General features: G+C 33.2%; 1 protein-coding gene across 1 annotated transcript in view; it reads left to right on the forward strand.

Moving 5' to 3' along the window:
• Positions 1 to 3,993: 3,993 nt before the first annotated feature.
• LOC137932396 (uncharacterized) overlaps positions 3,994 to 23,346 on the forward strand; it is a 61,276-nt gene continuing 41,923 nt past the window's right edge. The window contains exon 1 of the mRNA XM_068776001.1: positions 3,994 to 4,147. Coding sequence (XP_068632102.1) covers positions 4,131 to 4,147 — 17 coding nt within the window. The 5' untranslated portion in view covers positions 3,994 to 4,130. The remainder of the gene's footprint in view (positions 4,148 to 23,346) is intronic.

The following is a 23,346-nucleotide window of genomic DNA, read 5'->3' on the forward strand; positions in this document are numbered from 1 at the left end:
GCTGTTCACAATATATTACCAGTTAGTCCTAAGCTACTTTATTCAGTTCGTACGCAGACTATCAGGTAATTTCGACAAACTTCTGTTTGTAGGTAAAGCAGACGGTAATAACGATCACATACCCCTGGTCTAATCAATAAACGCTTATTGATTAGTTATAAATAATCCAGATTGTTAATAACTACTCAAATTCAAATTAAAAAATATCTTTATATGTTTATCGCTTCTAGAATGTCGATTATTTTAACATTATAAGTAGTAAGCCACCGACTAGTACTGCTAATAAGTCGAGAAGAGCCGGCCACCAACTCAACAGTAAGCATCTGTTTTAAATAAAATTAACATTTTTTTCATGTGTACATTATGATATAAATCATGTAAACTGTTATACCTTGTGGTAAGCTAAGGATACCATCCTGTCCTGTGGAAAGAGCTTGTCCGCTATTCTAAAAAGACGTTTGAAATTCAGAAATAAAAAAAGTAAGTAAAAAAAACTGAGGAAAGAAGTTTAAAGTAAAGAAGTTTGTTTTTAAGAGAGCAACGTGACATGACACGGGAAATGTCTAATTTTATATATAACTCGTCTTTTTCGAGATATAAACGAGATTTTTAATAAATTTATTAATAAATTTTAAAATGTTCGAAATTATTAAATAGATGCAAGTTAAAAAATATGATTCTTTTTATAGTGAATTATGAAATACATCTACAACGGAAATGCGACGTTTTTGTAAGTTCAAAGTAATATTTTTGTCATTTATTTAAGTACTTAAAACACTTTTTAAACAGATTATTATGGCGGAGATACGTTGACAAATGAAGCTAATTAGCAAATTGGAGTCGCAGAAGTCAAGCTACATTTTTTACTTGTGGCTCCCTTATTTGGGGGCCTATCGTTCCCCATCTTATTGTTGGGTCACTTCTGGACATTTTATTTATTATACATCCTCTTCACTCGTTTATCTTTACAAATTCATACATTTTCTTTCTTTCTTTCAAAGTCCTTTCACACATCGCTTTCTTTCATCGCCTCATTCTTTGTTTACAGTCATGATTTGTTTTTATACTTTTTACTATTTTTTTCTATTACCTTTCTTAGCGTTTCGCCCTACCAAACTTATACTTCCATTAATCACCTCCTTTCTGTTTCTATGACAATATCTTAAGATGATAAGACTACGTTCTCTTTCTTCCATCAGGAAGGCGACGGTGGCACTTGTAACCCTGTCTTCTAGTTCCATTTCGCATTTGATTCTTTCTGACAACTTGCTATTGCGTGCATCACGATCTGGTCTACCGCTAGGTCCGAGGGGCTCGAGGGATTCACTCCTATTCAATTCGTCAAGTGAATCCAGCCTCAGTTGTCGCTTGAAGAACGCAACAGAGCACTTCTCGTATTCAAGTCTTCTTTGAATCTTTAGGGCCGCGTCTTTGGCCAATTGATCCGCCCTCTCATTGCCCTCCTACCCCGCGTGCGCTTCCGCCAGTAAAATCTTATATCCTTTTCTCTCTTGCTTTCAAAATGTTCTTCTTCTCTCTCAACGCCTGGAGGTAGAGGGTGGTCTTGCGACAGTTTAAAGGCCGGATCGCGAATCGCCCATCACAGCAACAGAAGTTGCTCAACTAGAGTTTTTTATAGTGCAACTGTTCAGCGCCCTGATTAAGCTACATTGCATGCAGAACAGAAAGCCGCTCGTGCCCTAAGGTTCTGATGTGGAAACCATAAACCGGCAAGCGCTGCGCTGATCGTAAGTTAGGTAGACAGACGGCTTTGTCAATGTCGTATAGGTCGAATTCCATCGAAATCTATGAGGGAGGCCAATGTTCAGCAGTAGACGTCATACAGCTGAAATGTTGATGATAATGAATGAAATAATGAAATCCCAAAATTGTAAAATTAGCGTTCAAAGATTGACTATCAAGTTTCTTGCTAAATTTTTCTTAATAGAATCAACATTCTGGGTTTAGAATGACTATATATATATATGTGTGTGTGTATATAGGTACATATAAAATTAGGGCCATTAATACATATATAAAGATATATTTAAATGTACACTATGTCAATGTGTTGAGTTTTTGGAGATGCAAAATCTATTCAAAAAATAAATATTTGCTTTATTGTTTGTTTTATGTGTAAACTGCGTTTTGACAATAGTTTTCATCTTTAAAATATATTTCAAAAATTATAACAAAAATATATGTGTTGGAACAGGACACGTTTGTTGTCATGTACGAGTATTACAGATTAAAAAGTAGTTTGATCGAAATCAATTTATAAAGTTACAAAGTATATTAAAGATTCCTCACGCGAAAGATATCGCTAGACTGTCTGTTCCCTCATAAAACTTCATACGAGCACATTCCACTAGGTGTTAAGATAAGGATCTAGAGTTTTTTATTTTTAAAAGTCAGCTAATTACGCGCTCCGTACGTAATCCGCATCGCTCTACTGACGCTATAGCGATTATTATAAAAGATAACAGGATGTAGTCTAACCATTTAAAAGTTTCTGACGGAATATTTTCACATTTCAAGTCCTGTATATGACAGGTACACAAGGACATTTTTTTAAAAATTTTAATTATTTTTAGAGTCACTTCTATTTCGTAGAGTACTGTTTCACAGAAAGATTAAGATAGAATAATTTGTAATCACCATCGTCATATTATTGCCTCTCTCTTCTTCCTTCCCTTTTCCTTTTATTTGAGGTCGGGTCTCCTTATCAATTTGCGCCAGGCCACTCTATCCTGGGTTGTCTCTGCATCAAGTTGAAGGGTTTCCAGTTCCTTTCCGATATTAGACCACCACGTAGCTTTTGGACGCCCTCTCCCTCTTGGGAATTCTGGGAGGCTTAAGGCAGTTTTTTTTCTATTCGTCATATTATTACCATATAATTAAATATTAGATATTCGTCTTAATTAATTACTATTTTTTTCTAAATGCGCATTAAATTTGATAATATAGTAGGTGATTTATTGTAGATTTGAAAGCTCTTAAAGCTTGAATTTATAGCTCATTTATTGACAAATAATTTTTTTATATGGTGTACCATACAAAAATCAATGATTTAAAAAATAATAAATAACCTAATGATTATATATCAAGGAAAAATGTTTACAAAATTCGGATTCGTACATATTAAAACTAATCGATATTTACTTTCTGTCCCTAGATACTACCATATTTGAAAGTGATTATATAGGGTGATTATAAATAGGTATAAGATCTTTAAAGCTTTTTGCTTAAAAATGAGCATATATGTAGATATATATATATACTTTAAAGCTTATACACCATTCAACCAAGCAACTTATAAACGACACTTTTTTTTTCATGACGGTTAAGTAACTCTGCTAGAATAAATTAATTGACTAGACAACTGTGACTGATAAATTTAGCGCCTTTTGTAAATATAACATTGTATGATCTTTAACATTCGTACTACAATCACTCACTTCTCACGTAATAAAATTTCTGCCGGCATTTCTATTTCAATTTCGAACTCAATTAATCAGTTCACACAATAAAATCGAATTTGGACCATAAAAGACATCAAACGGTATACGATCCATTCATGTAGCAGCTATTAATGAAAAGTGATTTGACGAAACAGATTGTCAACGTAAAAATAAAATGAGACGTTCTTAAAAAAAAAGAAGTAGACATTACTTTCGTCTCGTCGGACCTAATGCGCTAATTACCGCTCGCTTAATTGGTTCGCAAATAAAAGCTACCATCAGTGATTTCCAGCTATTGTAAACGTGACAATGTAAACGCTTTCCCCGTGCGTGTTGACCGGCTCGCTTGACACACCGCGGTCCCCTCGCTACGTCGGCCCGCGGGCGTTGGAGGGGAGCTTGCTCCCATCCGCGGAGACGTCGGAGACGGTTCACAAACAAAAATGCAACGGTCTGCAGGCCAGTGCAACCTGCTCGAGTCACAAGTTCAAGAGCAGGCACGCAGGCGGCCGAGCGCCAGAAACGTCTCAACCTTCACGCGGGCCGCACGTACTGACATTTTCCGACTACAAACCGCGTGTTTTCGTATTCCATACGATTTGAATTCAGAAGTCGAAGTGTTTTTTTTAAACTATAGAGCTTTGCTGCCAGGTCGTCGGCCAGTCAACGATGCAGAACCTCATACGGTGAGTTTATTGAACTAATTTAAAAATATACAATAGACAATAATTAATAAATAAACTATACATATTTTTTAAAATGGACTATTATTAGTTTTAAAAAAAATATTCATATACTAGTTAATACATAATTTTATTTTATGTTATTCAATAACATTGGTTGTGTTTTGCTTCGGCTGCTATGGTCACCATGGACTTTAAACAATAGGTAACACCCGCATAAAGTCGTTCATTCTTAACAGATTGAGATTCTTAAAGGCATAATATGCAGTTTTTAAAAACATAATTTAATGGTATTTTTTTTAAACTTACAAAAAACGCATATAAAGTATTAGGCGTTAATTTGCAACGATTACTATTTCACGCAAGTTTAATTTGAAATTAAAATTAATTGAGTAGATTTTTGCATAGATTCAAATTTACGAGGTGTGAGAAAATTAGCACAGTATTTTATTAATGTGTATTGTAGAAATTTCGTACGAATATCGTAAATAAAAATTTGCATATTTTCACTGACCGTGACCGAAATTTTCGCTAAATCGCAATGGGCTTTCTCAATGTGATGTACTGAAGGAGTTTTATCTTACTCCTAGTATCGAAGCTTCAGTATATCTCATCAAAAATACTAGGATAAATTCTGTAAATACGTTGACAATATCTATGAATTAATTATATTTACTACTAGACCCAGCAAACTTTATACTTTTAAAACTTACTAGGCGAATTGTAGTCAAACAAATAAAAGAACTTATTTGAGGGCGATCCCTTTATTTTTTAATATATAATGTCATACATATTTATCCAAAAACATCATTGTTATACAAAACCTTTTAAAAAAATTATTTCATACTCAAGACTGTAGTAATAATTATCTTTACATTGTAATACTAACACACAGCTATGGAAAGTTTTTTTATTTATTCTGTGACTTTTGTCATGTAGAATTATGTTTGTTATTATAAAAAGAAAATAGGTTTAACTATTTTTCTCGCAATTTTTTATTTTTCTCTCCGTAACACCATTCCTTGTGACTTAATAAAAATAAAAAATACCAAATTAGTTAGGCTGTCTTCTAGTTTTGCGCTTAGATGATTGACGATACATTTTTTGTTTATTTATATTGTTATTTATTCTTGAAAGTCGTAAAAAGTAGATTTAACATTAATCGCTGTTTACCGGAGTGGTGGTAAAAAAGCCATTTTACATAACTTGCAAACTTATTAGGGATAATTTTAAAATATATTATATGAATATGCAAGCGGTAGTTACCGGTACGTTACGAGTACTTTTATGCGCAACCATATACAGGATACACTCTGAATTATACTGTTATAAATATAAAAACTTAATTAAGCAATATCTTGTTAAAAATCCTATAACAGTGTGAAATATTTTTAAGTTAATAAAGGTTTTAATGACTTACTCTACCATTATTTATAAAATATATAAGTAAATATGACCACAAAAAACCCGTCTGTGTTTATTGTGGCCTCTTCAGAGATCGAAGCGCGTTTGGAACCCTCAGAGCTTTAAGTTGAAGTACGCCGTTATAGGAGAGTTCAATCTGATTATAATTTCTATTAAATTGGGCTTTTCTGGCGTTCTTCTCGTTACGTAAATCATTTGGTCATTGTAAATGATCGTATGTGAATAGCAAAATAAATAAATGAACACCATGAGTGACAACTAAATGTACTTTTCCGAACGAAACTGTCGTAAATAGCGAAGGAATCACGTTCCTTATTTGATTAGATCTCGAGTCGTGGTGGCCCTAATCGATGCGCATCGTTGACGGCTTGGCATTCACGGGCAAACACACCGGAAAACGAACCTATATGGGCTTTTGGGCCTATGACCATTTGTAGATTTCAATATAAAATTCTTATGAAAAAGATTACTTGATTGGAAATCTATGGAAAAACTTGTGTCAAACAAAGGACTTTCTATGGCACAAATGTTTTTTTTTTAATCTGGCTTACATTATAGGCCAAATGTTATATCTAGTTTCCGCAAGTTCTAGGGGCAGAGAGTGTAAGGTGCTTAAAATAGAACCTCTTTTAAGGTAACCAAGCTCAAGAATTCCTTGGTAAACTTGGGCTGCTACATTATACTATTTTTTCGGATCGATTGGCAAAATAACCAGTGTAGAGTAAGAAGAAGGCGCTTCTAACAAAAACTAAAGAAAAAATAAAAGAAAAAGTTTAAAAATTATCTCACAAATTCTTTTTACGAATCAAAAAAGAACTTCAAAAACGATATGTTCTGATTTCTATAATTGTTGCAAAAGATTAATTATGACTAAATAACAGCCTCTGTCGTAAAAAGTTTGCATAAATGTATGGCAGAGCACGAACTCACGTCATGTCCATTAATTAAATGTATTGTTATGCACTTCATTACACTATTCGTGAATTATTGGTGTAATTACTTTGTGGTATGTCTGTATATCTTATTGATTTTATTTTTTGAAGCAAAAACATATATCCTTTATAAAATAGGTCACATTGAATTTTTTAATGTAAATTAATTTATAATTGTACGAATCGATTCTTCGAACACTATTGTGTAGCGATTTATATCATCCTACCAATCCAGGAAGAAGTTTGCACATTATCAAATAAAAGCAGCACATATTGTCATATAAAAGGTGTATGTTAAAAAAGAATTCCAAAATGTCAGTCTTTACTAATCATAATGGAACATTAACGTTCAATATTATTCCTGATTAGAAGACATAGCAACGTATCTTGAATAATTGCTCATCTGAAGTATGCAATGGGTGGGGCATATCGCTTGTGCAGCCAATGGTCGTTTTGACGAAAGGTTTTTGAGTGAAGAGCCGATGGAAATGACGTGGATAGGCCTCACTTAACATGGACCGATAACATAGTGAAGATCGCGGGAGATCGCTAGATGCGGAGAGCGCAAGACAAGGTCGTCGTGGCGACATGAGAGAGTTAGATCTCTCTCATTGGCCTTGTAGTGGACGTCTATCTGCTGGAAAGAAGAAGAAAGAGAGGATATCATACGTGTAAATGTTGGGTTAGATATTATATAATAATAACTAATTTAGTTGGATTTATTTCTAATCTGTGGTTACAACAATACTATTATTTAGCACCATGTAGCAGTCTAGTACTTGGAATAAATAGATATATTGTCATCAATACTAAAGGAGTGAAGTCAATAAACACACACATATAGCAATAAAACATCAGTAACTGATCGAGTAATACTGAAGTTTATTTATCATATTTTAATTAAGATACGAGAATAATTAATCATTTTTGTTATATATTCAGATATTAATCAGAGAACGAGACTTGCAATTGTACGTCGCGGGTTTGATTCCCGGGATCTTATATAAATCCCGCTCTTTGCACTCATTATTTAGGATTGCCATTGCTCACAAATAAATTCTCAAAGGATGGAGAGCCGCGTCCTCTGCGTACCATAGTAGCACAATGCGATCACCAACTCGCCTGCCAAGCTTGGTAATTATACTATATTCCCCCATAGATATCTTTGGAGAAGGCCAAAGCCTTGCAGTGGGCGTCTACGGGCTGAAACGATGATTCAGACATTAAATTAATATATTTAAGTAAAGATCACTGATCACTGTTCACTCTGAAATGTTTACTTTTTTCTATAGGAATGCGATAGGTCAATAACTTCTAGGAGTAGTTTAGTAAGTGTGCAGGGACAGATAATAAATGAAAATTAATTTAAATATGTAATAATCCGCATTTTGAAAACTCTTTTTCTTACTATATTAAAATTACGTAATTTATTATTTCTAAAACCATTGAATATTTTATAGAGTATTTTATATATTAAGACACCGCACATAAGCTATACATTCGTACATTCACCTCTTTATAGCTTTTACACATAACTGATCACGCTGTATTTTGACAGTACAAAATTTATCGGGACAGCTAGACCATAAATAAAGCGATATCGTCTTAAATAAATTAGCAATAAATTAACAAACAAAATGCATGAAAGTACAAAAATTTTTACGTTAGAAGAAAATGTATATCTGATACAGCTAAAATAATTTTCTGAATGTATAAAAACTTCAATGGAAATAATATATCATTTCTTACATATGGATTACACGTGGCTACATTTTATATTGGCAGTAGTCGGACGTTATTGATTTTAACATATGAGCTACCCTATCCGGTAAAGATCTTATCAGTACTCAGAACCCTTTTACTAGATTGAATTTGTAGTAACGCAACTTGCGACTGGCGCGTGTTTCGTAATTATTAAATTAATATTTAATGCACGTCGGAGTTGATATTTGTAAATGTAAAGCGTTGTTATTGCTATTAAATATTCTTGATAATTTTCCTTTACGATTGAGATTATATAAACATATAAAAGAAATTATCAAAAATATCCTGGTGTTGTAATCCTCATTGCCTCTGCGTGTGCTTCCACGGGGTGTTTTTTTTTTGGATTTTGTTAGGTGGTGGATTCCCACGTTTTTCAACTTTCAGATTTTTGGGACCATTTAGCTCCTCTGGACTCCTTAGCCGTTTCGTGATTTCAATAGCGACGCAGATGTCGGGTTAGACTGTTTTACGATTGGGTTAGTCCAGGCTATCTTTATTATATCTTTAGTCTTTCTCTGACCAACTATCATCCTTTAACATTCAGACATGGGTTTGGCATAGCGTAGGATATTCTGCTATTATTATATCAACATCCCAGGATCAGCGGGAGTCGTGTTATTCTTTAAAGTAGACGATACATTGAACCTAAAATATAAACAAATATTTTAATTAAAAAAAAATGGAATCTGTAATCGTAACAATATAATAAAAGCATATCTAATTTCATAACAAACAGCCTGCGCAGTTGCTCGTAATTCTCCTAATAATTCTTAATGAGAATTAGAAGCTCATCCAGTGACTACAGCGGCATGAATCTCAATTTAAAGCTGTATACTATAATAAAATACCAAAATAAGACTATTTATATTAAAATAATAGGTAATAATTATTCATCCATGATTTTAAAGTAATCATAAATGTAACAACTGGAGAAAAATAATAATACATATAATTCGTCATCATCAACATGTTTACCGATATACACTCACTGCAAGTCTTATGCCTCACCCAAAGATCGTCATGATGAACGGTCATGCAATGCCTGCATCCAGTGTTTATTCGCGACTTTGACTACATCGTCTGTCCACTCAGAAGAGAGCATGTCCACCCTGATATGAAATTAGAGGAAGGTATCTTATTCCTAAATCAAAACATGGCAATCTAGCTTTTCTAGTTCTTTTTTTAAATTATCTATACATATGCTGTTTAATTTTACAACTAAAAGCTTAAACTTAACACGCTTTATTACTTAAAGCGTGTTAAGTTTAAACTAATAAGTAAAGTAAAGATAAAAGTGCCATTATGTAGTAATTTTAGTCAATCGAAGATTTACATCTAGGCTATGAACAATTACGAATGGCATGAAAAGTTCGTGTGCAACGGGTTTTTAAGACAATATTTATTTTTAAATAATGTTTTTAGGTTATTTGCACGTTATGCACTAAACACTCTTACGCTTTCTCTAAAGTATCTGTATAATTTCTCACGCCTATATATGTTTTATTTATAAATGTAAGAATACTTAAAATTCATAAAAATCTTATATTAAGAATGTAATGTATTTTTTAATTACTTAGGCATATTGAAAATATATTATTTCATCGGCATCATCAAATAAGTTTCTTTGATTTTTTATTAAAAAAAAAACATGCGAATCCCACGTGGCCGCGTATTCCCGGAAGGCGGGATCTAATCGCGTGTCCTAGGGAAGACACACGTCGACGGATATCAAGATATTAATCTCACATAAAAGCATTAAACTCGTTTCTGTTTTTAGTTACATTTGTTCGTATTTGTTGTACATACACAGCAGTTTAGTCTGTTTATTACTGTTGATTTACGTATGTTTTTAGATAAATCAGTATGTACTTGTAAAACATTAAGACCCTAGCGGCAATCTGTTCTGCACACTATGTGAATTTTCAAGTCACTATTCTCAAACGGTATATTCAAATAAAATGATGTATACTTGAAATAATTCAATTCGGAAAACGACTTCGAGCTTGAATTTAACTATGATTGCACGTCAGTCCATCGCACAAAGTCGCTGAGTTATCGCTAGGGGCGCAGTAAAATCGTGGAAAAGCTGACTGTGGGTACAATGAGGTGTTTCGTTTTGAGCGACGACAAATAGACGTAAGCATACGACAACCGTTAGATGAGTTTCTCGAGCCCTAACAGAGATTGCTTCGCCTCTTTAAGACCTTATTGCATCCATACGCGGATGTAACAGGTTTTGAGGTTAGATGTTTATTAATACTCTTGGCAAAGTTCAAATTCTATAAAAGATATTTCTGCCATTGGGGCCTATTGGTTCTCGAGTGACGACAGCGCGGTGTAGGCAGTCCTTCCACTTGGTAGACCGACGAAATAATTTAATCTATAGTGTGTACCATACTTTATTTGATAGCAAATGAAATTTACATTTGCCCCTTTAAATCTGTTACATCTATTCAGTCCAACAATAAAGCAATATTTTAAGGAATTAGTCATATATTCTCGTATGGAATAAAAATTATACGCAGTAATATTGTAAATGTTACTTTCGCAATATGATTTGATAACGGTTTGCCGAGTAACGACACAAAAGATCAACTTATATCGCTTGTACATAAGGGTAGAAAAGGTCTTTGTGACGCCTACTGAAACTCTGTATAATACTATCATTGTATTCCGGTTCTAGTAACATGAACATACGATGTAATAAATTACAATAATTTATATGGAAAAGTATCGCTGCACGAGATTATATATTTTAAATAACTACATAAGTTCGTATATTTTTTTGTCGCCTTCAATCTCCTGCCGCCGTATGCTAGAGACCTTTCATATTGGGGGAAAAACAGTTTTTTAGCATCCTAAATAATAAAAATCAATTTACTTACATTATCTTTATGGTTATATTTACCATTCTATATATTACTCCTGTTCACACCGATTTTTTATTTATGATCATTTTAATTTCAGTTACTTTAATCATACATTTCGAGTTCGTTTTTTTATTATTTCTTCTTCATTAAATTTCTAATTCCTAATTTATTTTATTATGATTTATATGTACGACACATCTATTCATGAATAGATGCCTTTGATTACACTTTTCGTCTATTCTTCGAACTTGCTATTATTTTGCAGTGCAGGTTGTTCACAAAATTCTTGTTATTATTAACTTACAAATGGAAAAGGACATAAAGGACATGGAAGGGTAAGACGGTTGCAACAAAAGAGGCTTGGTCAAAGATACTGTATACTGTATACACATACTGTCTTTTAATTTTACAGCAAATGTAAAAATATAACAAATGCGTTATGTTATGGCGGAAGTAGCTATATATTGGTCCTTATCTTACTTACAAATAAGTTATTTAAATTTTAAGTAACAAACAATTAAAATAACTTATATGTAATTTTTTGTTAATGACGACGAAAAGCGGCATCATTAGGAAATGTTAAAAATAAACAGCGCAGCATTAATATCGTCTAGAAATATCTTTACCCGGGTGAATATCATCATCTCGTTCTTCATCATTACTTCCATCATAAGATGTCCACAGCTGGACACAGGCTTACCCCATACCTAACCGGTCCTACGAGAAATCTTTACAAAAGGACATACTAGGTCGTCTGTCCTCCTCGTATTTTATTCAAGTTGCATATTATACTTATTTGATTAATTGGCTTGGATCGATTGGATCCAGTATCCGGACAAATCTGAACTAGGTTTTTGAGATATTGTAATACTACTACTACTACTCCGCTAGCTCAGTGACCCAAAGTGAGTCTTGGTCTCCGAAGCGAGAGACTTCCACTTTCCTCTATCTTGCGCCATCGTCTGCCATTGGCTGACATTCAATTCGCGCAAGTCTGCCTCAACGCGATCGATCCAGCGATACCTGGGTCTACCCACTGGTCTTCGACCTCTCGGTTTTTCCAGGTACGCTACCTTCACGCTCCGATCCGATCCCATTCGCTCCAAGTGACCAAGCCAGCGGATTCGTTGAGCTTTATATTCGCCAATGATATTTGGCTGTGCTACTATAGTCTCAATTTCGGCATTCTTTCGGAGCCTCCAAGATCCGTCTTGATTTCTCGCTGGTCCCAAGATCTTCCGCATGATTTTGCATTCCGTCACTAGCAGTTTTTGTTCTTCTTTCAAAGTTAGCGTCCAAGCTTCACAGCCATACATCAATATTGGTCGTATTACGGTTTTGTAGATACGGACTTTTGTACTTCTGCTTAGGATATTGTAATATCAAATAAAAATATTTATCACATGTTTCATAAACATTCATAAAATGTACACCTGTACCATGCACATGTACGTCTTTATAAAACTAGCTATGAGGACGCATCTTTATATCTCTTTACTATTGCCGACGCCTACTAAAACTATATATATATATATATCCTAAATTTGCTTATAAAAATGTGGTTGACGACGCTACCGAGATCTGCTTCCATTAAGTATTTTATTTATCTTTCGTTCGTCAAACACGACTTGTGTAAACACAAAAAATCTACTTTTCGCCGCCGTCAGCTAAATTACCTCAAATGAAGTAATTATCATTAAAGCTACGCTTATCTGTGTGAATTAACTATGTATTTTCACTTCGTGCATTGTTTCCTCGTATACCGACGATTAATTCGCTTATCTTGCAAGATCAGCGTCGACGGTTATCATCGAATTGTGCTCTCAATTAGCTCTGCATCCGCTCTGAAAGAAAATGAGATAGATATTGTAAAGTTTGTCATTAATGTTTACTGAAATAATTTCCTGCATTTTATTTATATACTGTTATTTAAAGATACATGCACAATGTAAACAATGTCATTCTATCTAATGGTAAATTTGTCCTGAAACGAGTTAGATGATGCTGGAATAATTATTTGGAGTATGTATTGGGAGTGTATGTAGTACATATAATAAAATATTCGCTATCGATTTCGTAACAAAATTACCAGTACACCTTATTCAAAATTGAAGTGTAGACACTCCAATAGGATTCAGCCCCAGGTCATAAGGCGCGCACTACCCAAATTTGGCTACAGCAAAATGTTCCAAAATTTATAAAGGCTGATGATTCGTCTTCCGCTAGTCCGGAATTAATCTCTTTGGACTATAAATTGTGGTCTGTGCAAGAGGATATGGCCTGCACTAAGCGTCATTTAAATATTGAGTCGCTCAAGAAATCTTTGGAGGCAGCAGTGACCAGGTTTCTAATGTAAACCGTTCGTAAATCCATCGACGAATGGTCCAACCGTTTAAAAGCGAACGTTAAGGCTAAGGGTGGACACCTTGAATAACTAGTTAGGTACGTTAACATATCTTTTTCACTCTACATAATCACATATAAAACTTTAAAATAATTTTAAAATAAAATAAAGGTTATAGCTAGACTAAATACAATTAATGCAATCGTAATAATATTAACAACAACCTCAATTGAATTTCCTGATTTGAAACTGTAACAATTTTAATCAAGGCGATTTTTTTTAAATTACTAAAAAAATTAATGTGTTGTGTGTGTGAAATTTCTAAATCACGAAATACGATTATTATTACATAGAAGCTTCCTTTTTTTACTCGTATGTTCTTGACACAAAAGAAAAATAACGGTTGTTTTACAATTCTGCCATATTTTTCTCTCCATGAGAACCTCCTTCGTGCTTTAACGAACATTAGTAAAAATAAATTAGCTGGATTTAAAACTGCCAGGCAGTTCTAGATTTTTACGCTGAGTAACATCTTTGGCAAGTTGGTCAAACCCTTTCCCACACTGCGATGTTACCGACAAAAGTTTTTAATTGAAAGTAAAAAAGCGAAATCGGTGAGGCATAATTAAGAAAACACTTCACAATTTCAAATGAACACAATAGTTTTTATGAATACTTGAAACTGGCCGCTAAGAGCGAGGAATTTAAAAACTCTTTCGATGTTTATTCGACTCCAATATTTTAGCACGCGTAGAAGCGAAAGTCCTGAATGGTTTGCATTTTACAAAGTCATTTCTTTCATTGCATGATTTATTTCATTCAAACTTTCTTTTTATCTTTTATGTTAAAATATTATTGTCATAAATTTTTGTCAATAGTAATAGAGCTGCTAGATTATTATTCATTTTTGTAATAAACTTTGATATAACTTCGAAGCGCCAGAAATGGTCTATACTATGACAAAAACCCAAATAAATAAAAGACTTTCGAAAGAGATAAATTTATAATAATGACATTATTTACGACCAATCTATTCAAATAAGGAATTTATGAATAAAATGTCATAAAACAAAGATTTTTTACCATAACCTACAATTTAAAGTTATAGATAATTACACGAAACGTCGTCTAGCCTAAAGGTTGAATAATTGAATAGTATTTCGACTGTCGACGTCTTCAAGCGATTGTCAGCATTAGGAATGAAGCCACTCCCACCAAACTTAATAGCAAAACTTTACATTGTTGCCTGCTTTACATCTTCCTCTATTCCCCTATCACTAGTATAGTAAGTAATAAACTTTATATTGTACTCATATATACGTTGATTGTTTATAATTACTTGTGTTGTGTTGTTGTTAATTACCTAATATCAATTAATTACCTATCTAAAAATAAATGTTTTACAATAAGAATTGACGATATAATAATATAGTAAAACCACCGTTTTCAAAATTCAAATGCATAAAAGTGATTATTGTTTGTTATTTTTGTTTGCTAGTACAAAGTCTGTCAATGATAGATATTATTGACTTAGTTATTGGTCTGTTGCATTCTTATAAAAAGGTAACATATTTAAATATAGAGGGGACCGGAAAGTAATGTCGCTACTGCGCATGTCGATATTTAATTGTCTTTTGGTAGCTTCTTGAAAGAAATTATATAATATACAGACCGGCAAAATTAAAGGAACACAAAACATAGATTTTTTTTAAAAAAATTAATTCGTAAAGTGTGATTTATATAAGATTGTATCACGGAGATAGAACCCGCGATCTACGACCGCAAGTCTAGGTCTTCTACAGCTGGGCTACCACTGCTCTTTTATTTCACGAAAGGTAAAAGATAAAGTACTGTTTGCCTTACTGGCTGTTACAATTTTCATGTTAAAGTTAGTAAAGTGGTTAGGAATCGAACCCGCGACCTACGATCGTGTCTCAGTGCTCTACTGCTAAGTTACCACTGCTTTAACCCTTTCCTTACCGCGGTCTGTTACGCCGAAGTGACGCTACTGAACCGGGCATATGCGCCGCGAAGTGTGCACACTGCATGGCTGTAAGCTATTGTTTGATTTTTTTTCATTTGTGTTACATATTTAAAGTTATTACTGATATATAAATTAAAAATAGAAGTTAGGATAATTCTTAGTAATTTATTTGGTTGTGATAAATCTTAAAATAGGGATCTACACGTAGGCCCACATTACAAGGTGAATGCCGGCATACCCGTCGCTAGTACACACGGGTCGTCCAGTGGATGCCGACTAACTCCGGTGCTGGTATCGAAAGGGTTAAGCGAAATTGTTTTTTATCAATAAGTCAGAGTAATAAGTTGTAATGAAGGAAAGAGAATATAATTTTTGGTGTTAATTTTTTTAACAATGTGTATATGTCATTGTGGCGACAAAATGTAAACATTTATCTCACTTGCAAAAAATATATATTATATACATGTTAAAATCTTATCCATATCTCGCAAGACATGACTTGGTAGTAAGATGTTAACCGTGTACCATATGAAGTGCGTGTTATAAATGTTCCTTCTTGTAACTGTAAATTACTACATGTCAACTAAAGATATGAATGGCGTCTTCATAAATTTGCGCAATAACATGTTATTTATGTGTGATAAATTCATTTTATGATGTATAGCTTAAGATCATTATAACATTTATAAATAAATGATCGATAAATCATTAAAACCTTATGTTTATTAGTAATTGAAATCCAATTACGAGTATTTAATTAATTATCTTTAATATCAAAACATAAATCAAAAAAATGATGATAGGTTTCTTGGGAAATATAGGCCTTATTGTTGGGTTTAGACCTCAATTACTGCTATAAATTATTATTCACTAGATTCAAAATAATCTCTAAGAAAATTAGTGTTCTATGGGGTTACTACGCTGTAATTGACTTCATAGAAGAAAGCACATCTCAGTAATGATATATTCTCCTCCAAGCTATTTCAATTTTTGTTAAATAAGTAATTATATATTATTTTAAAAATTACAAAGTTCCGCTCAAGTTCTTCTGCCTTTTCTTTTCAGATTTAAGCTAATTAGCATTAGGACAGGTGGTAAATCCAAATGAGGCCTTTGATAAAATGTAAAAGCTATAAAAGGCTGAATTCACAAAGCTTAAAATCTTTTATACCTATTCCGAATCATCTTGCATAAAATGACTAATAAATAAGTAATGTAAAAATTTGTTTCCCATTGGATTGTGACGCGCCAATAAGTTTTGGCAGTACGAATTTTACAGGGATAGATATTAAAAAATGATTCATTTTAATATGTAGTAATGTGAACTTTGAAAACGCTTTTTATTACTATTTTGTCATTCCGTTATGTATCACTTCTGAAACTAATTATTTTTGAATAGGTCGTACCATAAATGACAGTAAATGCACTGTATATTTACCCATTTACAGCTTTTATACCTATATCCAATCACCGTATAGAGTTACGATAGGTAGTCTCGATTTATAGACGTTAATTCGTATAAGCTATACAGATGAGCGAACACCACCGTATGAGTGACCCTTGAGGCATATAAAGATTTATATCGGACGTTACGAGCTTTAAAATACACCGTTACGTCAGCGATGTAAGTAATTTTCAAATGTAATATGATGGAATAAGAGTTATATACGTTTTAAAACTGGTCGACCAAAGTAAGTCTCATTTTGCAAAAGAGGTCAACCGTCGACTCCAACCCAGCTGGACAGCCTGGGAAACAACAAAACATTTTCTCATGCTATAACCTTCAATATCTTAAGACAATGGTCTGCGACAAATTTCTGTGTGATGTATACATTCATGCCATAATGCACCGCATGGGCACAACCTCGATTAGTATTTATTTGTCGTTACACCGAACTATACCACTATATTCAATTTTTTACGACAATAGATAAATATAACAGTAATAATACTGGGGAGATAAAGTTCATGCTGTGACTTACTAGGGAAATAATATTATGAGAGTCTAAAGTCTAATACGGGCTCCCCAATTCGATTATAAGTGGTATTTAGCTGCCTCGGCCGAGGGTTTCAAGGGAGCCCTAGGACTTTGCTACTAAAATCGACGTTTAGGCTAAGAGCCATTTGCGCTCTGACTTGCAGAATCTGCAAATTACTACGTATCACTAAAAATATAAAATAATAATACAGCCTTACTAATAATTGATAGGAGGCTTCGGTGACAAGCTATTAAAAACATTTAGGTCTAAAACTAATCATAAATGAAACATCCTATTTTTTCCCTCAATATGGTTTAAAAATGCAACAACCAACAACTGTTATGAGTTGTAATTCATTTATTTGTTTAAAGGTTTGTGTAATTGCGGACTTAATACTTTGTATGCATTCTCTACCAGTCAACCAAAATATTGAAATATAGAAATTGCCTTCGTGGTATTTTTAACGGTGCAACATTTATGCTTGCTGACATCATTAATATAATTCTGATGATACCAACACACTTACAAAAGAACAGAGAAACTCTTCTTATATTCAACTAAGAGCGTAACGTCTTTAGTGACCAGCTATACAAAGAAGGCAAAGACAACTGGAATAATCATCCACGTCGGTCAATGCCTTCGAAACAAAATGCAACAAAACTATCGACAGACTGATTGATTAACTCACATGCGTTCAAAGATGAACATCGATAAAATGCCGACGTAAGTGCCAGCGCTGATAAAGCTGTTGTAGCCGAGGAACGTGTGACTGGCAACACATCGAGTACGCTGTTAATTGGCGCGCTTTCGTCATCTTATATGACGGAACCAGATTAGCTCTACGCAGAGTTACGATGAACATTCAACATAGCGGTAAATGGACCTTTAGTTTGTCTTACTCACATAACTTTTAATCAGAATCACTTATTGTGTTTCGTTCGCAGTGTTAGCGTTTATTTTTAGCCAATGCTAGGCGTGCCCAAATTTAATAGAAACTAGGTTTTTGGCTCACCTATTATGGGACCACTGAGTGGTTAGTTATTAGCTAGGATCTTAAAGTTGAGTGGAGACCATGAACCAGTAAGTTCAGCGTAGGGCGCCAGCTAAACGTGGACAGAGGACAATGTTTAGATCGTCGGAGGGCGGTAAACGCAATTTCCTTCAAATCTGTTGTATTAGAAATCTATGTGGAGACCTTTTCCAGCATTAGCCAGTGGCACGAGTGTTAATGATGTCGGTATCTTTTAACCAAAGAATATTACGCGATGCTTACTATCTTCCACCAGTTGAAATCCACGGACCCTTCCGTTCCTTGAATTCAGCTACGATGATGCTGGAAAAGCCTTCGTGCTTACAGCAACAACATCAAACGAGAATAATAATAAGTAATAATGTTAAAACCATGTCCGTCAATTGCAGAGGAAGTGAACAAAAGCTTTCAATTCTAACAAAAAAAGATTCTCTAGTTTTTTAGGTAGTAAATCCTTTACAAATGTTTATTTTTTGCGCTATTCAACCCGATGCAACAAAATATTATGGTGTCATATCGTTGTTATGAATATGAGCGTAACTTTGAAAATATTTTACAACAGTCGTACGTATAAATGTCAAGAACATATATATTCAAAGACTGAACAAAAGACAAATTAAGATAAATTTTATATCTTTTGTTTTACTTTCGTCATCGTCATCATTTCAGCCCATAGACGCCCACTGCAAGATATATGCCTACTCCAAAGACATCTATGGGGTATATACCATTATCGCATGTTAAAAGTAGTAACTTGGTTGAGACGCTGAGCTTCGTTTTACTAAGCTTATAGGGTCCCTCAGGGGTCTCGTCTTGTGCTATTTTTTTTGTCTGATATGGAGGCTGAGTTCGTAGATTACTTAGGCAGATTCTCCATAAAGTGATCAGACGCAAAGGCGCTCATCTAAGTACCTCAGCTTGTGCTGTCATTTACGCATTTAACATTCCGAATAATATGTTGCTAAGTTTCTTTCGCTTGTTATTCTCAGGTCTGCGGTGGTAGACTCAACTTGACTTCAATAAGTTGAATTTAGTTGTAATCCATGGTATGATGAATTAAACATTTTTGAATTTCAATTTGAGTTGAAAGGTGCCCGAGCGAGCCAATCCTCGATTTCATTGGCTAAAATCACTTGTTTTAACTTATTTTGAGCAATGAACAGATCTCAGAAACCAATAACGATACACAAATATTGATAATACTACGCGCTTTCCGCATACTTTGACTTCCCATTAACGTATAAAGGTAAACACTGTTTGACCCAGATGAAGAGGCTAGCAGAGCAAACACTGACATGTCTAACGGTCGATTCGTATTGTGGGAAAGGTGAGTCATATTCTACAGTTGTCGACGTTGACAAAAACCCACCGGTGCCAATGGGAACTGGTTTCTTTATTGGTCACGTCAGGAGGCAAAGGTAACAACTGATACGGTTCACCTATACCGCTATGCACAATAAAAAATATCCATGATTTTGTTGTAATAAGTGTTATACGAATCATAAACAAATAGAGACCATAGATTAAAAATAATATTATATTAAGTTTAAAGTTTTAAATTAGTTTCATAATATATTTCACCCAATAGGTTTACACGACTTTCTTCTATTTATTATGTTTGTAGTGGAGTATCTTCTGGAAAAATGATAAGATCCTTATCAACAGCCATTTCATTCACGAATACAGGATGATTAGTTATATGTGTAAAAGTTTTGGAGGTGAATATATAGCTCATGTGTCAACAAAAACCAATAAGGCTTTTATACCTATTAATAATCAGCTTGATATAAAGTGAAGAGCCCAAACTGAATTCGTACTGCCAAAATTGATTTATTGTAATCTACGTGAAGCCATACCAGAGATAATTTTAACAGATTCTCTATATGTTTTGATAGTAATAGAATCAAATATTTGACGACTACATACAGGTGGATAACTTACGAGTAAAAAAATTTGTAATGTCCTAGTGCCTTAACAATAATATGAAAATTTGCTAAATTGGTTGATTCGTTCTTAAGTTTGTATTAATTAGACAACCTTTAATAATATTTCTAACCAATACTTTTTATCGATAGCCTTACTGGCGAGCTTTACATATTGAACTCCCATGGTTGTTTAAAATAACTTGTTAAAGCATTCGCCGTCATTCTAGACATCTCGAATTACGAATCAGTCGCTCATAAACCTACGAGTATCATGACTTCCGGTGGATGGTTATACAAGATGATGAACAGATAACATAAAATAAATATTACACATTTTATAACGTTATTTAACAGTTTAATATTTACGACCAGTGTCTGAATGGTCAATCAAAGCAGCAATTACCTAGCATTATATTAGACGTCAGCTGTAAGCTCTTTTAACTCCTTTTGGTTTTTAAAAATTAAAAAAAATATATATTAATCACTGTTTAACTTATAATAAAATATTAAGGTCTCGTTTTACGTAGACGAATATTATTAGTAAATTAATAAAAACGACATCTCTGTTATGCTAATTTCGGCGTAAAAAATCCAAGTGAGAATTAAGTCGTCACTGTTGTTTAGAATAATTTTAATGTTAAACGGAGTGAAAAAATTACAAATAACATGTAATAAAGAGCTTGTATCAAAAGTAAAGAGGAATTAATAATAATCACTATACTTTCAAATAAAAGCTTTAGTATTTGATAACGTTAACGCCGTAATTAACAATTGATGTAAGACACTATGACATCCACACAGAAAGATCTTTCGCTAAAATTAATTTAAGAAAGAAAAGAAATTTATTATAATAATTACAGTAATAATATAGGCAAACAAATTTCTAGTTAAAGTGACAAATAAAACAAAAATGGCTGCGACTATGAATTGTTGGTAGCACTAATTTTAAATGACCGAATAGATTTAAAAAATCTCAATTTTATATATTTGTTTTACCTGCGAAAATTTCTGCTGTGTAAATTTTTTTTTCATTGCCTACCATTGGAAAAGGCATTGATTTTATCGTGTAAAAGCATGTCTAATGGAGCTAATCATTTATGCTTCGATATCTCTCACACGGAAAGCATACACAGGGGCCCAGTACGCTCGATCGACTCGAAGCCCCGGCATAATCCTAGATTAGCCGTGCAATAGACACTCTGAGTAGGTACATTGAATAGGCGTTACATATTTGTTGATTTTCTCATTATATTTACTTCGATTTGTCTGTCTGTACTGTCTTCTCGTTTTAAATATGTAAGTGCTTGGTAAACTAATTACAAATAAGGTAGAGAAAAAAAGCAGATATATGAATATAATTACTAGTAGTAATTATACAGGATGGTTAGAAATATGATAAGTGTAAAAAGTGTAAAGGGGTGAATTCATAGCATATTTGCCATCAATTAATGTAAAGTACACGCATCCCAAAATTCGATAGTATTCAAAATATTAACGTAATGATATTGTGTACAAACATTATAGTTAATGCACAACTCGCAGAGAAATTTAAAAAAATAAATTTTATAAATTATAGCTCCAATATTCTAAAAGAAAAAACTTTTCAAAACTTCCTTCATATGTGAAAAAATATTCATCACTAGATTGCTCAATGAAGCCATTATGTTTTCTTTTTAATTCCAATAAAACAATTGTATTAAAAAAATAACAAATTTATTTACACAGTGTGATTTTTACATTTGTTATGTTTCGTACTTTCTTATGTAAATATAGTTTATACATAAAAATTAAGAATAATAGAAATTAGCAAATTAAAAAAATAATTATTTTAAATATAGCCGATTATTATTTAATTATTAACTTTGGAAGTAACAAATCACTTTTTAACATACTGCTCGTGTACCACATGAGTAGTGGTAAAGGTGCGAGACGTGCGATCGTAGGTTGCAGGTTTGATTTCCAAGATGCAATCTTATGTAATTGACACTGTACATTAATTGTATAGGATTGCCACTGCTCAGAAACAAGTTTGCAGAGGTTGGGTAATAGCGTCTTCTACGTACCATAATACCATGCTGCGATCGCCAATCCGCATGCCAAGTGGCCATTATGGTATATTCCTCCTTAATGTCTTTGAGGGAGATATACGCCTTGTAGTAGTTCTCTATGGGCTAAAACGACGACGACGAAATAGTGTTCGACAATCATTTAAATCTATCGAACAAAATCGTTCAAACATTGCAATTTTAAATTGAAAAACTAATGAAATAGTTGAAATTTTGTATTTTGCAACTCCTATAATACATATAAATCAACATAACATAGTCTGCACAAAAGTTTAAGGAAAGAATCATGCATTGTTATCACGTCCAACTTCATGTCATTTTTAAGCAAATAAGAATAACGTTTATAAAAATAAATACTCGATATCCTTACAATGGACGTCTAGCATTTAATGCGTACTAGTACAGTAAACAAAAAAGTAATTTTCCGTTTTAATTTTTCCTCGTCTCGTAGGAGTATTTGATTGATGAACGCGACTGTTCTGCTATCCGTACAACAATAGACGCGAAATGAAGCACGTATTCCAAGCTTTCGTTCATTTGCAGTAAAACTTTAACGAGTTATTAAAACACCGTAGAAATATTGTTTTTTAGCAATGAAGTTGTATAAACGCCCTTTTTATTATTTACCGAGATCATAAAATATAGAAATTCATTGCTGTATATGTGAGTAGAATAGCACTTCATACATAAGTTCTATGTATTTTTAACGATATAAGGACTGATGTATATTTTCGCCAACAAACTATGAGCGATTTGGTATGTTTATTGATTTTTATTATATATATTTAAAAAACAAAAAAAAATATTAAACGAGTTATTAAAGCCAAAAAAGCATGACAGTGGTAATATATATATATATATATATATATATATATATATATAT

The sequence above is a fragment of the Battus philenor genome, unplaced genomic scaffold (genome assembly GCF_028537555.1).
Source record: "Battus philenor isolate CCGP_79_NKW_IND1 unplaced genomic scaffold, ilBatPhil1.0.hap1 SCAF_9, whole genome shotgun sequence".
Taxonomy (NCBI): Eukaryota; Metazoa; Arthropoda; class Insecta; order Lepidoptera; family Papilionidae; genus Battus; species Battus philenor.